The sequence below is a fragment of the Ornithodoros turicata genome, chromosome 1 (assembly GCF_037126465.1).
Source record: "Ornithodoros turicata isolate Travis chromosome 1, ASM3712646v1, whole genome shotgun sequence".
NCBI lineage: Eukaryota > Metazoa > Arthropoda > Arachnida > Ixodida > Argasidae > Ornithodoros > Ornithodoros turicata.
This window is the reverse complement of record NC_088201.1, coordinates 223,625,251-223,644,067: the sequence shown is the minus strand read 5'-3', so window position 1 is coordinate 223,644,067 and position 18,817 is coordinate 223,625,251. Positions and strand designations below refer to the sequence as shown.

The following is an 18,817-nucleotide window of genomic DNA, read 5'->3' as shown; positions in this document are numbered from 1 at the left end:
GTGGTGCAGTCACCGTGTAACACTGGTGCCTCGCCGAGGCACACTGTTAGCGTCGACCCAAGATCGTGTCACTTCCTTGCGCCGGGTACAACAGCTCCAACTGCAGCGAAACAACCGTCCTCGGCTAGGAGTGCATTACCAAATTACAAAGATATGCTCAACGTGCAGCTACAGATCTTCGGCTATTGTTAATTGGTATATGTACTTGCTGGCTTGCAGTGCGGCCTCCACAGGTGCTGCAGTCACCGTGTAACACTGGTGCCTCGCTGAGGCACACTGTTAGCGTCGACCCAAGATCGTGTCACTTCCTTGCGCCGGGTACAACAGCTCCAACTGCAGCGAAACAACCGTCCTCGGCTAGGAGTGCATTACCAAATTACAAAGATATGCTCAACGTGCAGCTACAGATCTTCGGCTATTGTTAATTGGTATATGTACTTGCTGGCTTGCACTGCGGCCTCCACAGGTGCTGCAGTCACCGTGTAACACTGGTGCCTCGCTGAGGCACACTGTTAGCGTCGACCCAAGATCGTGTCACTTCCTTGCGCCGGGCACAACAGCTCCAACTGCAGCGAAACAACCGTCCTCGGCTAGGAGTGCATTACCAAATTACAAAGATATGCTCAACGTGCAGCTACAGATCTTTGGCTATTGTTAATTGGTATATGTACTTGCTGGCTTGCAGTGCGGCCTCCACAGGTGGTGCAGTCACCGTGTAACACTGGTGCCTCGCCGAGGCACACTGTTAGCGTCGACCCAAGATCGTGTCACTTCCTTGCGCCGGGTACAACAGCTCCAACTGCAGCGAAACAACCGTCCTCGGCTAGGAGTGCATTACCAAATTACAAAGATATGCTCAACGTGCAGCTACAGATCTTCGGCTATTGTTAATTGGTATATGTACTTGCTGGCTTGCAGTGCGGCCTCCACAGGTGCTGCAGTCACCGTGTAACACTGGTGCCTCGCTGAGGCACACTGTTAGCGTCGACCCAAGATCGTGTCACTTCCTTGCGCCGGGTACAACAGCTCCAACTGCAGCGAAACAACCGTCCTCGGCTAGGAGTGCATTACCAAATTACAAAGATATGCTCAACGTGCAGCTACAGATCTTCGGCTATTGTTAATTGGTATATGTACTTGCTGGCTTGCACTGCGGCCTCCACAGGTGCTGCAGTCACCGTGTAACACTGGTGCCTCGCTGAGGCACACTGTTAGCGTCGACCCAAGATCGTGTCACTTCCTTGCGCCGGGCACAACAGCTCCAACTGCAGCGAAACAACCGTCCTCGGCTAGGAGTGCATTACCAAATTACAAAGATATGCTCAACGTGCAGCTACAGATCTTCGGCTATTGTTAATTGGTATATGTACTTGCTGGCTTGCAGTGCGGCCTCCACAGGTGCTGCAGTCACCGTGTAACACTGGTGCCTCGCTGAGGCACACTGTTAGCGTCGACCCAACATCGTGTCACTTCCTTGCGCCGGGCACAACAGCTCCAACTGCAGCGAAACAACCGTCCTCGGCTAGGAGTGCATTACCAAATTAGAAAGATATGCTCAACGTGCAGCTACAGATCTTCGGCTATTGTTAATTGGTATATGTACTTGCTGGCTTGCAGTGCGGCCTCCACAGGTGCTGCAGTCACCGTGTAACACTGGTGCCTCGCTGAGGCACACTGTTAGCGTCGACCCAAGATCGTGTCACTTCCTTGCGCCGGGCACAACAGCTCCAACTGCAGCGAAACAACCGTCCTCGGCTAGGAGTGCATTACCAAATTACAAAGATATGCTCAACGTGCAGCTACAGATCTTCGGCTATTGTTAATTGGTATATGTACTTGCTGGCTTGCACTGCGGCCTCCACAGGTGCTGCAGTCACCGTGTAACACTGGTGCCTCGCTGAGGCACACTGTTAGCGTCGACCCAAGATCGTGTCACTTCCTTGCGCCGGGCACAACAGCTCCAACTGCAGCGAAACAACCGTCCTCGGCTAGGAGTGCATTACCAAATTACAAAGATATGCTCAACGTGCAGCTACAGATCTTCGGCTATTGTTAATTGGTATATGTACTTGCTGGCTTGCAGTGCGGCCTCCACAGGTGGTGCAGTCACCGTGTAACACTGGTGCCTCGCCGAGGCACACTGTTAGCGTCGACCCAAGATCGTGTCACTTCCTTGCGCCGGGTACAACAGCTCCAACTGCAGCGAAACAACCGTCCTCGGCTAGGAGTGCATTACCAAATTACAAAGATATGCTCAACGTGCAGCTACAGATCTTCGGCTATTGTTAATTGGTATATGTACTTGCTGGCTTGCACTGCGGCCTCCACAGGTGCTGCAGTCACCGTGTAACACTGGTGCCTCGCTGAGGCACACTGTTAGCGTCGACCCAAGATCGTGTCACTTCCTTGCGCCGGGCACAACAGCTCCAACTGCAGCGAAACAACCGTCCTCGGCTAGGAGTGCATTACCAAATTACAAAGATATGCTCAACGTGCAGCTACAGATCTTCGGCTATTGTTAATTGGTATATGTACTTGCTGGCTTGCAGTGCGGCCTCCACAGGTGCTGCAGTCACCGTGTAACACTGGTGCCTCGCTGAGGCACACTGTTAGCGTCGACCCAACATCGTGTCACTTCCTTGCGCCGGGCACAACAGCTCCAACTGCAGCGAAACAACCGTCCTCGGCTAGGAGTGCATTACCAAATTACAAAGATATGCTCAACGTGCAGCTACAGATCTTCGGCTATTGTTAATTGGTATATGTACTTGCTGGCTTGCAGTGCGGCCTCCACAGGTGGTGCAGTCACCGTGTAACACTGGTGCCTCGCCGAGGCACACTGTTAGCGTCGACCCAAGATCGTGTCACTTCCTTGCGCCGGGTACAACAGCTCCAACTGCAGCGAAACAACCGTCCTCGGCTAGGAGTGCATTACCAAATTACAAAGATATGCTCAACGTGCAGCTACAGATCTTCGGCTATTGTTAATTGGTATATGTACTTGCTGGCTTGCACTGCGGCCTCCACAGGTGCTGCAGTCACCGTGTAACACTGGTGCCTCGCTGAGGCACACTGTTAGCGTCGACCCAAGATCGTGTCACTTCCTTGCGCCGGGCACAACAGCTCCAACTGCAGCGAAACAACCGTCCTCGGCTAGGAGTGCATTACCAAATTACAAAGATATGCTCAACGTGCAGCTACAGATCTTCGGCTATTGTTAATTGGTATATGTACTTGCTGGCTTGCAGTGCGGCCTCCACAGGTGCTGCAGTCACCGTGTAACACTGGTGCCTCGCTGAGGCACACTGTTAGCGTCGACCCAACATCGTGTCACTTCCTTGCGCCGGGCACAACAGCTCCAACTGCAGCGAAACAACCGTCCTCGGCTAGGAGTGCATTACCAAATTACAAAGATATGCTCAACGTGCAGCTACAGATCTTCGGCTATTGTTAATTGGTATATGTACTTGCTGGCTTGCAGTGCGGCCTCCACAGGTGGTGCAGTCACCGTGTAACACTGGTGCCTCGCCGAGGCACACTGTTAGCGTCGACCCAAGATCGTGTCACTTCCTTGCGCCGGGCACAACAGCTCCAACTGCAGCGAAACAACCGTCCTCGGCTAGGAGTGCATTACCAAATTACAAAGATATGCTCAACGTGCAGCTACAGATCTTCGGCTATTGTTAATTGGTATATGTACTTGCTGGCTTGCAGTGCGGCCTCCACAGGTGCTGCAGTCACCGTGTAACACTGGTGCCTCGCTGAGGCACACTGTTAGTGTCGACCCAACATCGTGTCACTTCCTTGCGCCGGGCACAACAGCTCCAACTGCAGCGAAACAACCGTCCTCGGCTAGGAGTGCATTACCAAATTACAAAGATATGCTCAACGTGCAGCTACAGATCTTCGGCTATTGTTAATTGGTATATGTACTTGCTGGCTTGCACTGCGGCCTCCACAGGTGCTGCAGTCACCGTGTAACACTGGTGCCTCGCCGAGGCACACTGTTAGCGTCGACCCAAGATCGTGTCACTTCCTTGCGCCGGGCACAACAGCTCCAACTGCAGCGAAACAACCGTCCTCGGCTAGGAGTGCATTACCAAATTACAAAGATATGCTCAACGTGCAGCTACAGATCTTCGGCTATTGTTAATTGGTATATGTACTTGCTGGCTTGCACTGCGGCCTCCACAGGTGCTGCAGTCACCGTGTAACACTGGTGCCTCGCCGAGGCACACTGTTAGCGTCGACCCAAGATCGTGTCACTTCCTTGCGCCGGGCACAACAGCTCCAACTGCAGCGAAACAACCGTCCTCGGCTAGGAGTGCATTACCAAATTACAAAGATATGCTCAACGTGCAGCTACAGATCTTCGGCTATTGTTAATTGGTATATGTACTTGCTGGCTTGCACTGCGGCCTCCACAGGTGCTGCAGTCACCGTGTAACACTGGTGCCTCGCCGAGGCACACTGTTAGCGTCGACCCAAGATCGTGTCACTTCCTTGCGCCGGGCACAACAGCTCCAACTGCAGCGAAACAACCGTCCTCGGCTAGGAGTGCATTACCAAATTACAAAGATATGCTCAACGTGCAGCTACAGATCTTCGGCTATTGTTAATTGGTATATGTACTTGCTGGCTTGCACTGCGGCCTCCACAGGTGCTGCAGTCACCGTGTAACACTGGTGCCTCGCCGAGGCACACTGTTAGCGTCGACCCAAGATCGTGTCACTTCCTTGCGCCGGGCACAACAGCTCCAACTGCAGCGAAACAACCGTCCTCGGCTAGGAGTGCATTACCAAATTACAAAGATATGCTCAACGTGCAGCTACAGATCTTCGGCTATTGTTAATTGGTATATGTACTTGCTGGCTTGCACTGCGGCCTCCACAGGTGCTGCAGTCACCGTGTAACACTGGTGCCTCGCCGAGGCACACTGTTAGCGTCGACCCAAGATCGTGTCACTTCCTTGCGCCGGGCACAACAGCTCCAACTGCAGCGAAACAACTGTCCTCGGCCAGGAGTGCATTACCAAATTACAAACATATGCTGAACGTGCAGCTATAGATCTTCGGCTATTGTTAATTGGTATATGTACTTGCTGGCTTGCACTGCGGCCTCCACAGGTGGTGCAGTCACCGTGTAACACTGGTGCCTCGCCGAGGCACACTGTTAGCGTCGACCCAAGATCGTGTCACTTCCTTGCGCCGGGTACAACAGCTCCAACTGCAGCGAAACAACTGTCCTCGGCTAGGAGTGCATTACTAAATTACAAACATATGCTGAACGTGCAGCTATAGATCTTCGGCTATTGTTAATTGGTATATGTACTTGCTGGCTTGCACTGCGGCCTCCACAGGTGGTGCAGTCACCGTGTAACACTGGTGCCTCGCCGAGGCACACTGTTAGCGTCGACCCAAGATCGTGTCACTTCCTTGCGCCGGGTACAACAGCTCCAACTGCAGCGAAAGAACTGTCCTCGGCTAGGAGTGCATTACCAAATTACAAACATATGCTCAACGTGCAGCTACAGACCTTCCTCTATTTTTAATTTGTATATGTACTTGCTGGCTTGCACTGCGGCCTCCACAGGTGCTGCAGTCACCGTGTAACACTGGTGCCTCGCCGAGGCACACTGTTAGCGTCGACCCAAGATCGTGTCACTTCCTTGCGCCGGGTACAACAGCTCCAACTGCAGCGAAACAACTGTCCTCGGCTAGGAGTGCATTACCAAATTACAAACATATGCTCAACGTGCAGCTATAGATCTTCGGCTATTGTTAATTGGTATATGTACTTGCTGGCTTGCACTGCGGCCTCCACAGGTGCTGCAGTCACCGTGTAACACTGGTGCCTCGCCGAGGCACACTGTTAGCGTCGACCCAAGATCGTGTCACTTCCTTGCGCCGGGTACAACAGCTCCAACTGCAGCGAAACAACTGTCCTCGGCTAGGAGTGCATTACCAAATTACAAACATATGCTCAACGTGCAACTACAGACCTTCGTCTATTTTTAATTTGTATATGTGCTTGCCTGCTTGCACAGCGGCCTCCGCAGGTGGCGCCGTCACCGTTGAGCACTGGTGCCTCGCCGAGGCACACTGTTAGCGTCGACCCAAGATCGTGTCACTTCCTTGCGCCGGGTACAACAGCTCCAACTGCAGCGAAAGAACTGTCCTCGGCTAGGAGTGCATTACCAAATTACAAACATATGCTCAACGTGCAGCTATAGATCTTCGGCTATTGTTAATTGGTATATGTACTTGCTGGCTTGCACTGCGGCCTCCACGGGTGGTGCAGTCACCGTGTAACACTGGTGCCTCGCCGAGGCACACTGTTAGCGTCGACCCAAGATCGTGTCACTTCCTTGCGCCGGGTACAACAGCTCCAACTGCAGCGAAACAACTGTCCTCGGCTAGGAGTGCATTACCAAATTACAAACATATGCTCAACGTGCAGCTATAGATCTTCGGCTATTGTTAATTGGTATATGTACTTGCTGGCTTGCACTGCGGCCTCCACAGGTGGTGCAGTCACCGTGTAACACTGGTGCCTCGCCGAGGCACACTGTTAGCGTCTACCCAAGATCGTGTCACTTCCTTGCGCCGGGTACAACAGCTCCAACTGAAGCGAAACAACTGTCCTCGGCTAGGAGTGCATTACCAAATTACAAACATATGCTCAACGTGCAGCTATAGATCTTCGGCTATTGTTAATTGGTATATGTACTTGCTGGCTTGCACTGCGGCCTCCACGGGTGGTGCAGTCACCGTGTAACACTGGTGCCTCGCCGAGGCTAACTGTTAGCGTCGACCCAAGATCGTGTCACTTCCTTGCGCCGGGTACAACAGCTCCAACTGCAGCGAAACATCTGTCCTCGGCTAGGAGTGCATTACGAAATTACAAACATATGCTCAACGTGCAGCTATAGATCTTCGGCTATTGTTAATTGGTATATGTACTTGCTGGCTTGCACTGCGGCCTCCACAGGTGGTGCAGTCACCGTGTAACACTGGTGCCTCGCCGAGGCACACTGTTAGCGTCGACCCAAGATCGTGTCACTTCCTTGCGCCGGGTACAACAGCTCCAACTGAAGCGAAACAACTGTCCTCGGCTAGGAGTGCATTACCAAATTACAAACATATGCTCAACGTGCAGCTATAGATCTTCGGCTATTGTTAATTGGTATATGTACTTGCTGGCTTGCACTGCGGCCTCCACGGGTGGTGCATTCACCGTGTAACACTGGTGCCTCGCCGAGGCACACTGTTAGCGTCGACCCAAGATCGTGTCACTTCCTTGCGCCGGGTACAACAGCTCCAACTGCAGCGAAACAACTGTCCTCGGCTAGGAGTGCATTACCAAATTACAAACATATGCTCAACGTGCAGCTATAGATCTTCGGCTATTGTTAATTGGTATATGTACTTGCTGGCTTGCACTGCGGCCTCCACAGGTGGTGCAGTCACCGTGTAACACTGGTGCCTCGCCGAGGCACACTGTTAGCGTCGACCCAAGATCGTGTCACTTCCTTGCGCCGGGTACAACAGCTCCAACTGAAGCGAAACAACTGTCCTCGGCTAGGAGTGCATTACCAAATTACAAACATATGCTCAACGTGCAGCTATAGATCTTCGGCTATTGTTAATTGGTATATGTACTTGCTGGCTTGCACTGCGGCCTCCACAGGTGGTGCAGTCACCGTGTAACACTGGTGCCTCGCCGAGGCACACTGTTAGCGTCGACCCAAGATCGTGTCACTTCCTTGCGCCGGGTACAACAGCTCCAACTGAAGCGAAACAACTGTCCTCGGCTAGGAGTGCATTACCAAATTACAAACATATGCTCAACGTGCAGCTATAGATCTTCGGCTATTGTTAATTGGTATATGTACTTGCTGGCTTGCACTGCGGCCTCCACAGGTGGTGCAGTCACCGTGTAACACTGGTGCCTCGCCGAGGCACACTGTTAGCGTCGACCCAAGATCGTGTCACTTCCTTGCGCCGGGTACAACAGCTCCAACTGAAGCGAAACAACTGTCCTCGGCTAGGAGTGCATTACCAAATTACAAACATATGTTCAACGTGCAGCTATAGATCTTCGGCTATTGTTAATTGGTATATGTACTTGCTGGCTTGCACTGCGGCCTCCACAGGTGGTGCAGTCACCGTGTAACACTGGTGCCTCGCCGAGGCACACTGTTAGCGTCGACCCAAGATCGTGTCACTTCCTTGCGCCGGGTACAACAGCTCCAACTGAAGCGAAACAACTGTCCTCGGCTAGGAGTGCATTACCAAATTACAAACATATGCTCAACGTGCAGCTATAGATCTTCGGCTATTGTTAATTGGTATATGTACTTGCTGGCTTGCACTGCGGCCTCCACAGGTGGTGCAGTCACCGTGTAACACTGGTGCCTCGCCGAGGCACACTGTTAGCGTCGACCCAAGATCGTGTCACTTCCTTGCGCCGGGTACAACAGCTCCAACTGAAGCGAAACAACTGTCCTCGGCTAGGAGTGCATTACCAAATTACAAACATATGCTCAACGTGCAGCTATAGATCTTCGGCTATTGTTAATTGGTATATGTACTTGCTGGCTTGCACTGCGGCCTCCACAGGTGGTGCAGTCACCGTGTAACACTGGTGCCTCGCCGAGGCACACTGTTAGCGTCGACCCAAGATCGTGTCACTTCCTTGCGCCGGGTACAACAGCTCCAACTGAAGCGAAACAACTGTCCTCGGCTAGGAGTGCATTACCAAATTACAAACATATGCTCAACGTGCAGCTATAGATCTTCGGCTATTGTTAATTGGTATATGTACTTGCTGGCTTGCACTGCGGCCTCCACAGGTGGTGCAGTCACCGTGTAACACTGGTGCCTCGCCGAGGCACTGTTAGCGTCGACCCAAGATCGTGTCACTTCCTTGCGCCGGGTACAACAGCTCCAACTGAAGCGAAACAACTGTCCTCGGCTAGGAGTGCATTACCAAATTACAAACATATGCTCAACGTGCAGCTATAGATCTTCGGCTATTGTTAATTGGTATATGTACTTGCTGGCTTGCACTGCGGCCTCCACAGGTGGTGCAGTCACCGTGTAACACTGGTGCCTCGCCGAGGCACACTGTTAGCGTCGACCCAAGATCGTGTCACTTCCTTGCGCCGGGTACAACAGCTCCAACTGAAGCGAAACAACTGTCCTCGGCTAGGAGTGCATTACCAAATTACAAACATATGCTCAACGTGCAGCTATAGATCTTCGGCTATTGTTAATTGGTATATGTACTTGCTGGCTTGCACTGCGGCCTCCACAGGTGGTGCAGTCACCGTGTAACACTGGTGCCTCGCCGAGGCACACTGTTAGCGTCGACCCAAGATCGTGTCACTTCCTTGCGCCGGGTACAACAGCTCCAACTGAAGCGAAACAACTGTCCTCGTCTAGGAGTGCATTACCAAATTACAAACATATGCTCAACGTGCAGCTATAGATCTTCGGCTATTGTTAATTGGTATATGTACTTGCTGGCTTGCACTGCGGCCTCCACAGGTGGTGCAGTCACCGTGTAACACTGGTGCCTCGCCGAGGCACACTGTTAGCGTCGACCCAAGATCGTGTCACTTCCTTGCGCCGGGTACAACAGCTCCAACTGAAGCGAAACAACTGTCCTCGGCTAGGAGTGCATTACCAAATTACAAACATATGCTCAACGTGCAGCTATAGATCTTCGGCTATTGTTAATTGGTATATGTACTTGCTGGCTTGCACTGCGGCCTCCACAGGTGGTGCAGTCACCGTGTAACACTGGTGCCTCGCCGAGGCACACTGTTAGCGTCGACCCAAGATCGTGTCACTTCCTTGCGCCGGGTACAACAGCTCCAACTGAAGCGAAACAACTGTCCTCGGCTAGGAGTGCATTACCAAATTACAAACATATGCTCAACGTGCAGCTATAGATCTTCGGCTATTGTTAATTGGTATATGTACTTGCTGGCTTGCACTGCGGCCTCCACAGGTGGTGCAGTCACCGTGTAACACTGGTGCCTCGCCGAGGCACACTGTTAGCGTCGACCCAAGATCGTGTCACTTCCTTGCGCCGGGTACAACAGCTCCAACTGAAGCGAAACAACTGTCCTCGGCTAGGAGTGCATTACCAAATTACAAACATATGCTCAACGTGCAGCTATAGATCTTCGGCTATGGTTAATTGGTATATGTACTTGCTGGCTTGCACTGCGGCCTCCACGGGTGGTGCAGTCACCGTGTAACACTGGTGCCTCGCCGAGGCACACTGTTAGCGTCGACCCAAGATCGTGTCACTTCCTTGCGCCGGGTACAACAGCTCCAACTGCAGCGAAACAACTGTCCTCGGCTAGGAGTGCATTACCAAATTACAAACATATGCTCAACGTGCAACTATAGATCTTCGGCTATTGTTAATTGGTATATGTACTTGCTGGCTTGCACTGCGGCCTCCACAGGTGGTGCAGTCACCGTGTAACACTGGTGCCTCGCCGAGGCACACTGTTAGCGTCGACCCAAGATCGTGTCACTTCCTTGCGCCGGGTACAACAGCTCCAACTGAAGCGAAACAACTGTCCTCGGCTAGGAGTGCATTACCAAATTACAAACATATGCTCAACGTGCAGCTATAGATCTTCGGCTATTGTTAATTGGTATATGTACTTGCTGGCTTCCACTGCGGCCTCCACGGGTGGTGCAGTCACCGTGTAACACTGGTGCCTCGCCGAGGCACACTGTTAGCGTCGACCCAAGATCGTGTCACTTCCTTGCGCCGGGTACAACAGCTCCAACTGCAGCGAAACAACTGTCCTCGGCTAGGAGTGCATTACCAAATTACAAACATATGCTCAACGTGCAGCTATAGATCTTCGGCTATTGTTAATTGGTATATGTACTTGCTGGCTTGCACTGCGGCCTCCACGGGTGGTGCAGTCACCGTGTAACACTGGTGCCTCGCCGAGGCACACTGTTAGCGTCGACCCAAGATCGTGTCACTTCCTTGCGCCGGGTACAACAGCTCCAACTGAAGCGAAACAACTGTCCTCGGCTAGGAGTGCATTACCAAATTACAAACATATGCTCAACGTGCAGCTATAGATCTTCGGCTATTGTTAATTGGTATATGTACTTGCTGGCTTGCACTGCGGCCTCCACGGGTGGTGCAGTCACCGTGTAACACTGGTGCCTCGCCGAGGCACACTGTTAGCGTCGACCCAAGATCGTGTCACTTCCTTGCGCCGGGTACAACAGCTCCAACTGCAGCGAAACAACTGTCCTCGGCTAGGAGTGCATTACCAAATTACAAACATATGCTCAACGTGCAGCTATAGATCTTCGGCTATTGTTAATTGGTATATGTACTTGCTGGCTTGCACTGCGGCCTCCACAGGTGGTGCAGTCACCGTGTAACACTGGTGCCTCGCCGAGGCACACTGTTAGGTTCGACCAAAGACCTTGTCACTTCCCCGCGTCGGGCACAAGAGCTCCAACTACAGCGAAACAACTGTCCTCTTCTGGGAGTGCACTACCAAATTACAAACATATGCTCAACGTGCAGCTACAGACCTTCGTCTATTTTTAATTTGTATATGTGCTTGCCTGCTTGCACAGCGGCCTCCGCAGGTGGCGCCGTCACCGTTGAGCACTGGTGCCTCGCCGAGGCACACTGTTAGGTTCGACCAAAGACCTTGTCACTTCCCCGCGTCGGGCACAAGAGCTCCAACTACAGCGAAACAACTGTCCTCTGCTGGGAGTGCACTAACAAATTACAAACATATGCTCAACGTGCAGCTACGGACCTTCGTCTATTTTTAATTTGTATATGTACTTGCTGGCTTGTACTGCGGCCTCCACAGGTGGCGCCGTCACCGTGGAACACTGGTGCTACGCCGAGGCACACTGTTAGCGTCGACCAAAGATCTTGTCACTTCCCTGCGTCGGGCACAAGAGCTCGAACTACAGCGAAACAACTGTCCTCTGCTGGGAGTGCACTACCAAATTACAAACATATGCTCAACGTGCAGCTACGGACCTTGCATGGTCCCACTAATTAAATAAACATGCTAACTTTTAGCCTTTACTTCGCACGCTTACGCAACCTCTGTTTTACGCATCGGGACCTTCAGTAACAAGTACTCTAAGAAAAAAAAAACGCATCGACACTTAGTGATTTTTCCGAGTAATTAATTGGTTTCGGTTTACGCATTTCTTGCGCGGAGTAGTGCACCAATGTGCTCTTTGGATCAGCTATCCGGCTGTCAATTTCGTGATCATCAGCCGCATTCACGCACGGGGGCGACGGAAGATTAGGAACAGCCGCAAGAGACGCATTGGTATTCATTTCAAAGCAACAGATCAACAGCGCTGGCGGTTCTGTCGTTCCGTAGGTGAGATAGCGTGCTGTTATCATGGATGATGAGGAATGGGCCACGAGCGCTGTGAACTAGTCGGGTACACTCGTAAAAATTGGCACGCTCCTAGTCAAACATCATCCCGAATGACAACGTTCTCTTCCTTGATTTGAGGAAAATTGGAGGCGTACTCTCTTTTGTACCAATTATGCCGAACACAAGGGGGAAAAGACCCTACCTTTTATTATTGGTTTATTGCGTTAGTTAGTTTAGGTTTATTGTATTATTTAACAGAAATAATTAGCTCTTAGATTTAAAAAGTTACAAAAATACAAATGGACAACGTTTAGGAGGAAGAAGGAGGAAGACCTTCCTCCGAAATGTCGACCATCTCTACTTTTGCGACAACTGTGGCATGCTAGATGTTTGTTTGTTAGAAAACATTGTTTATTTGAGCATTGTACATAAGTTTGTTCTTTGTTTGCTGTTGTTGATACGTTGCTGTTTGTGTTACGGAACAGGTTTGTGGACAAGAGCTCGTTGGTTAACTTTGCTTGGACATCTAAGGGGAGTTAACAGTTAAAGCGGAATACGAATGGGTGAAGTTGATGACCGGATGTGCTGGTTAAAGTCGTTGATAAATCTAATTAGGTCATCTTAGGTCATCTTCTGAGTGTGGCCACACTATGAACATGTCGTCGAGGAACCGCTTGTAAAGCGTGGGCTTCTTTACGTGCATGGACAAAAATTCCTCCTCTAGTGCTCCCATGAAAACATTTGTGCAGCTAGGTGCCATTTTGGTAGCCATAGTTGTGCCAATGACTTGCAAGTAGTGCTTACCGTTGAATTTGAGATGTGGATAGAACGCACGGATCGTAGGAGGTCTCAAAATCATCGCCCTTTCAGCTGTAGCAATGCCATCTTCGTTTGGAACGTTAGTATACAGAGAGGAAACGTCTAGGGCGACTCGCGAACTGGTAGAAGGTCGATATTTACTTACTACTTGAAGAAGGTGTTTGGTATCCTTGACGCAGGATGGTAGTTCTGGAGGTATATCCTTAAAGGGATAGTCGCATCCGGAAGCGTGTTCCGGAACTATTATGGTCATGTTCCCTGTCGTTCATAATGTACGCCGGCAAATTTTCTCCGCACAAATCCACTTGGTTGACTCAGAAACGATTTTTAAATGTTCGCGCTTCCGGCGCGCACGGCAATCCCCGCAAGGCGCCGACACTGGATGACGTCACCCGGATGACGTCACTGACGTCACTGACGTCACTGACGTCACTGGATGACGTCACTGGATGACGTCACCCGGATAAACCAACCATCAGGAGGCGCTCCTTCCCGCCGCAGATTCTGTGTGTGTCTGTGCGTGCGGCTGCCCCTTTTTCTTGTTGTCTTGTCGCGTTTGCTTTGAAGTACTTTGAACCATAGCGTGTGGCCTAGGATTTCACGCCGTTGACGTGCGATGTCACAGCCAGGAAACCGGTGCTACGTGCTCAGGTGCAGAAAGACTTATAACGCGAATCCCGAGCTTACATTTCAACGACCTCGCAATGGCGAAACGAAACGAAAGTGGGTGGCAGCGATCGCCAGCCACTACTGTGGTGTGGCCCAAGGATTGAATGTTTCACGCGTCTGTTCCTGTCATTTCGCCGACGACGCCTATTTTGATGAAGATGTATTGCAAGTTCGGCTTGGGCTACGGCAGAAACAGAAGCGGCTGAAGATTGACGCCGTGCCTACCACCCCTACCACATTCGATCAGGAACAAGGGCAGGAACCAGTAACGGAGGTAAGTGACAATTTTGCGTGGTCACAGCTATACGCTGCGATGAAAAATGTCAGTTGTCACAGTAAACATAATCGCGAACACCTGGCCTCGCCGCCGATTGTAACGTCACAGTCACACCGGCTACTAATGTACACAAATTATTACAATGATTGCAGCATCCTGACGCAATAGTACGCGTACTCTAGAGAAAAAAGATTGGTGTGTTGTTGCTGTGCTAATTGTTGCCAGTATTATGCAGGAGTAACGTAACACTCCCACATGACAGCATTATTCTAATCTTATTGCAGCTAGTGGATGTTTCTACAGTTCATAGTGTAAGCCTGATGGTAGCATTCAGGGATGTGAAAGCATCGCAATCTGTGTTTGGCTACGTCCGAGACACTTGCATCAGTATTCTACTGCAGCCTTGTTGCTAATTTCTGACTCTATTTCAGGCGGCAGCAAGCACGTCAACGGAATCAACTGGATTTGGTATGTTTTCTCAAGCCACGAAAATATTGCAATTCTTTTTGCACGTCCCACAAAATAATGGATATGTACGAGCCCTGAAAATTGTAGAGTTCTGTGAAAGGAATCTTGTGTGATGCAGCAGCCAGCGTTTATAACGTAATGTCGACAGGAAAATAACTGTGCCAATGAAACAGGGACCGCAAAGGGGAAGATTTATTTGCATAGTCATTTTTATATTTGTTATTGTACCTGCTAGGCCCTCAACATTCTTTTGAGTGTTAACACTCAAGGCCATATTTCAGATGTGGAGGTCATGGCTGAAGCAAGTGCTGGGGACCCACTTCACGGCGCATCTCACAAGGGGGTTGTCATCCCCTGATTCCAGGAAGAGGAAAACAATGGACACAGACTTGCATAGCGTATTAGTACACCAGATATGGATCTGCCAACATGAACCCTCCTAACATCCCTGTGGCAGCGTACCTGTAACCGCCCAGACTTCACACCACATTAATGTAGAACCACGGCACAACATAATAAAATAGCTTAGGTTTATTTGCCTCCCATACATAATGGGAGGCAAATAAACCTATGCTATTTCGTTATTCCCACTCCGTCATACTCCACTGTACAATAAATCGATACAATTATAGGGTCATTCTTTATTCCCGTCCCTACACCGCATTGAAAATCTGCACAGAATTCAAAATATTCCCACCTCAGCACTAGCTTAGTGCAGTACAGTCTGGATTTGATGCCAGAGCTAATACTGCCACGTGTAGTAGTTTTTGCTGTACAGATGGGTCGACAGTCTGTTGACTGCAACTGGAGATACAGAGTGACAAGACAAAACATCCCCCACACTGCAATGACGAAAAGACGAAGATTGCTGTAAGACGAAAATTTTGCTGACACAGGCACACTTGGTGTAAATGAGCCCTTGGTCATCCCCCTTGCCTCCCATCAGAGGTTTAGGAGGATACTATTGGTGTCTGGTGTACGGATAAACCTATCCGTACACCACACACCTATAGTATCCTCCAAAACCTCTGATGGGAGGCAAGGGGGATGACCAAGGGCTCATTTACACAAAGTGTGCCTATGTCAGCAAAATTTTTGTCTTGCGACTACATGTCTCCAGTTCCAGCCATCAGTATGCACCAGCTTGTCTCTCTGGTCAAGACACCCTTGCTTCGATGGTCGTAACGCTGATAGCCTTGATAGGATGTAGATGGGAACTCCCTCCTGATGGCTCGGACAACGCATCCAGGAACCTGTCGTCTGTTCCTTGGACCAAGGTATCCCCAGACCCATCTCGTGAATGACGAGTATGCCGTGAACCTCAGGCACCTGGAAAAGACAAATCCACATGACATTTCTTTTTGTTTAGCATTATATCTTGTGGGCATTTGCATACCTGCCAAATCTCCCACAGTGTTGGGAAAACAATGGCCAGAACAGAAGAACAGACACTCTCCCAACCTTGGAGTTCAAAGCCTGTGCATTCCTTTCTTAGTTCCGGGGTCTCCCGCATGTTGAATGTGGAAGGTTGGCAGGTGTGCAACATAGTACAACAGAAAAATGGTCCGCCTCTTTCAGGATGAACCCGATTCCAACAGCTAACTCCCTCCCGAACCAGCTTCCCTCCAATTCCGTCAAAATCCAATTTCTCCCAAAATATATTACTCTTACATTCTTCAGTAACATGCTCCCCCCCCCCCTTTATTGGCACCTCCAATGCTTCTGTTTTCAGACTTGTAAGACTATCCTTCAGAATTCCCACTGGATATCTGTCAATCAGAGTTTTGTGTTGCCAATCAGGCCATGGCTAACTGGCATAATTGAGAGCATATCGAGAGTGTTTCTTCACTTTTCCTAATGGAATTGTTGGACCAGGATTCTGGGTCGTTCCACGGCTGTCGGCCACGCTTATGATTTATGGGGGACAAACTGGTGTAGGCCAAAAGGCTGCTGAGAATGTATACAACCCCTGTCCACTTTAGGTTCGACAATTTGCGTAACCAACAACACCCGACTAGCACCCGAGTTTACCCTTCCGAATCTTGATGGGAGGTCATTTAAACCGAAAAAAAATCATTACGGTCGTAATCACAGCAAACGGAAGAGCACTGCAGCAGGCTTACCTGTGGTCCTGGGGATTGAGTCGCCTAAAATGTTGATCATAGCGGCAGAATTGAGGCGCGTACACCACTAGAAGCTCCCTACGGAGGCAGATGTCCCTGAGTAATGGGTGTTGTGTTATGCACTGCACGGCGGCACTGTTGCACATTTCTACCACCCTGGCAACAGAATGGCAACACAGGCGCTCGTCGGGCTCCTGTGGATCCCAGACTCCACACAGACACCTGCCGACAACAATTTCAACATTCTAAACTGTTTCGCACATCCGACGGCAACCATGCAAAGAGATACGTCACCTGAAAATGTCATCCCGCGGGTTAGCCGCAGCCACATCTCGTGCCTGGTCGGCGGGTTCCAGAGGCATTGGGTCCGTAGAGTATGGGTCATCATCCAGCATTAACTCGTCGCCGCTATCGCTTACATGTTCATCAGAATCTCCCCCAGACAGAGAAAATCACTCTCGTTTTCAGACTCCATGTTTGCTACCTTCGCTTCGCGATCGCCAAACAGGCGCGCGGCTCGCATTTACCCAGGGCGTGCGCTGATTGGCTTTATCCGGGTGACGTTTGCTCCCACTTTTAGAGAGCGAGGGCGCAAGGATTCCGGTTTCCTTTTCATCGGATTGCGCCTAAAGTACGCCGCGGATCGAAATGGTATTTTCGGGCCCATTTCAGTGCTCGGCAAGGAATTAGAATTCGCATTAGTTTCGAAATTGACCTCGGAGAATGCGACTGTCCCTTTAAGGAGGTGGCCCCCAAAGCTTGACATGTTCTCGGAGGCTGTACCGTTGCATGAAACCACGTGGCGTCCTGGATTTCCAGGCTTATGGATTTTCGGGAGCATGTGACACATATGCCCGCTATGGGGTTTCTGGGGAGTAGATAGTCGTATTGGGTGGTATCTAGCATTTTTCTCGCCTTCAGAGCTTTTAGCCTGTGGATAGCATCTGCCGTAATTTCCTCGGTAGGGTCATCCTCGAGGAGTTTGTAAAACGATGTGCAAGCTAATTGCCGAAAACATTCGTTAAAGTAATTTTTTTTTTACCATTATCACAATTGCACCGCCGTTACCACCTTTTTGGTTCCTTCACTGTCTTACACTGGGAGTGAAAGGAAGATGCACCTCCGAAGGTGCACAATGATCAACATAAAAATATCGTGTTCCTTCACGAATTTTTTTGCAGATGATCTATGGAACTAGTGTTTGTTCTGATAACGGCGACGGAATCAGGTGACCCAAGGGACCATATGTTCTCATTGGGATAGCCTCGTAGCTTTTATAATTAAAAAAGTTAGTTGTTGAAAGTTAATTAGGACATCGATTTAGGAGCTTGTTGGTGCCCTCAGAAGTACTGCCGTACAGCATATGCTATATTGCAATTTATTTCATCTCAGAAAAAGTTGCACACATTAAAAAAAAAAAACTATGTTCGCAGTCAGCTGGGACACCCTGTATACTCTAGAACCTTGGATCTGATCCACACGCGGCAGACGTGACCGGGAGTCCTATCTGTTATACAAGATCAACGCTCTTGAGCTGTTCGACATTAGCAATTCACAAGGCACCATACACACTTCACAAAATAAAATACGCTGAGACCCTTTTCCTCGTACTATTTCTATCCCCTTCATTGTCAATCTACACTTTTATGTTTTGCATGACCGCTACTTTCTTTATTGCATGCCACAGCTGTGTGTTACAAATTCATGTTACAAAAAAGTGTGTTTTCGAAACTTCCCCACGTAACCACTACCGCCTTTATCTTTCGGAATGCTCGCCCATGGCTGCCTGTCGTCCTGTTTCGTCCCATTGTTCGTGCCTTTGTTGTGAACTTCGCATATTTCCTAACAGGTCCGGTGCAATGATGCCTTCACTCACCTAGTCCCCTCCACACTCTACAAAAACGTCCCGTTCACGTTGTTCGTAAAAATCTGAATGGACCTTTTCTTCCCGCGGCGCCGCTGACTCAGAGTTGCCGTGAACATTTAACACGTCTTCCTTATCGTTTAAATACCACGCCAGTGACGAGGACGGTGCCCAAACAAGAACAG

At 50.1% G+C, this 18,817-nt stretch overlaps 1 protein-coding gene across 1 annotated transcript; it reads left to right on the top strand.

Moving 5' to 3' along the window:
- The first annotated feature begins 13,693 nt into the window (after positions 1–13,693).
- On the top strand, positions 13,694–15,276 carry LOC135377065 (uncharacterized). Its single transcript, XM_064609411.1, has 3 exons — positions 13,694–14,174; positions 14,609–14,645; positions 14,927–15,276. The coding sequence occupies exons 1-3, from the start codon at positions 13,848–13,850 to the stop codon at positions 15,001–15,003; spliced, it is 441 nt and encodes a 146-aa protein (XP_064465481.1). The 5' UTR covers positions 13,694–13,847; the 3' UTR covers positions 15,004–15,276.
- The last annotated feature ends 3,541 nt before the right edge of the window (positions 15,277–18,817 follow it).

Bases quoted from the DNA above. Each gene is read 5' to 3' on its own strand.
- LOC135377065 (XM_064609411.1), top strand. From the start codon at position 13,848: ATGTCACAGCCAGGAAACCGGTGCTACGTGCTCAGGTGCAGAAAGACT. The intron at 14,175-14,608 runs GTAAGTGACAAT...ACTCTATTTCAG, and splicing joins GGCAGGAACCAGTAACGGAG to GCGGCAGCAAGCACGTCAAC. The intron at 14,646-14,926 runs GTATGTTTTCTC...GCCATATTTCAG, and splicing joins AACGGAATCAACTGGATTTG to ATGTGGAGGTCATGGCTGAA.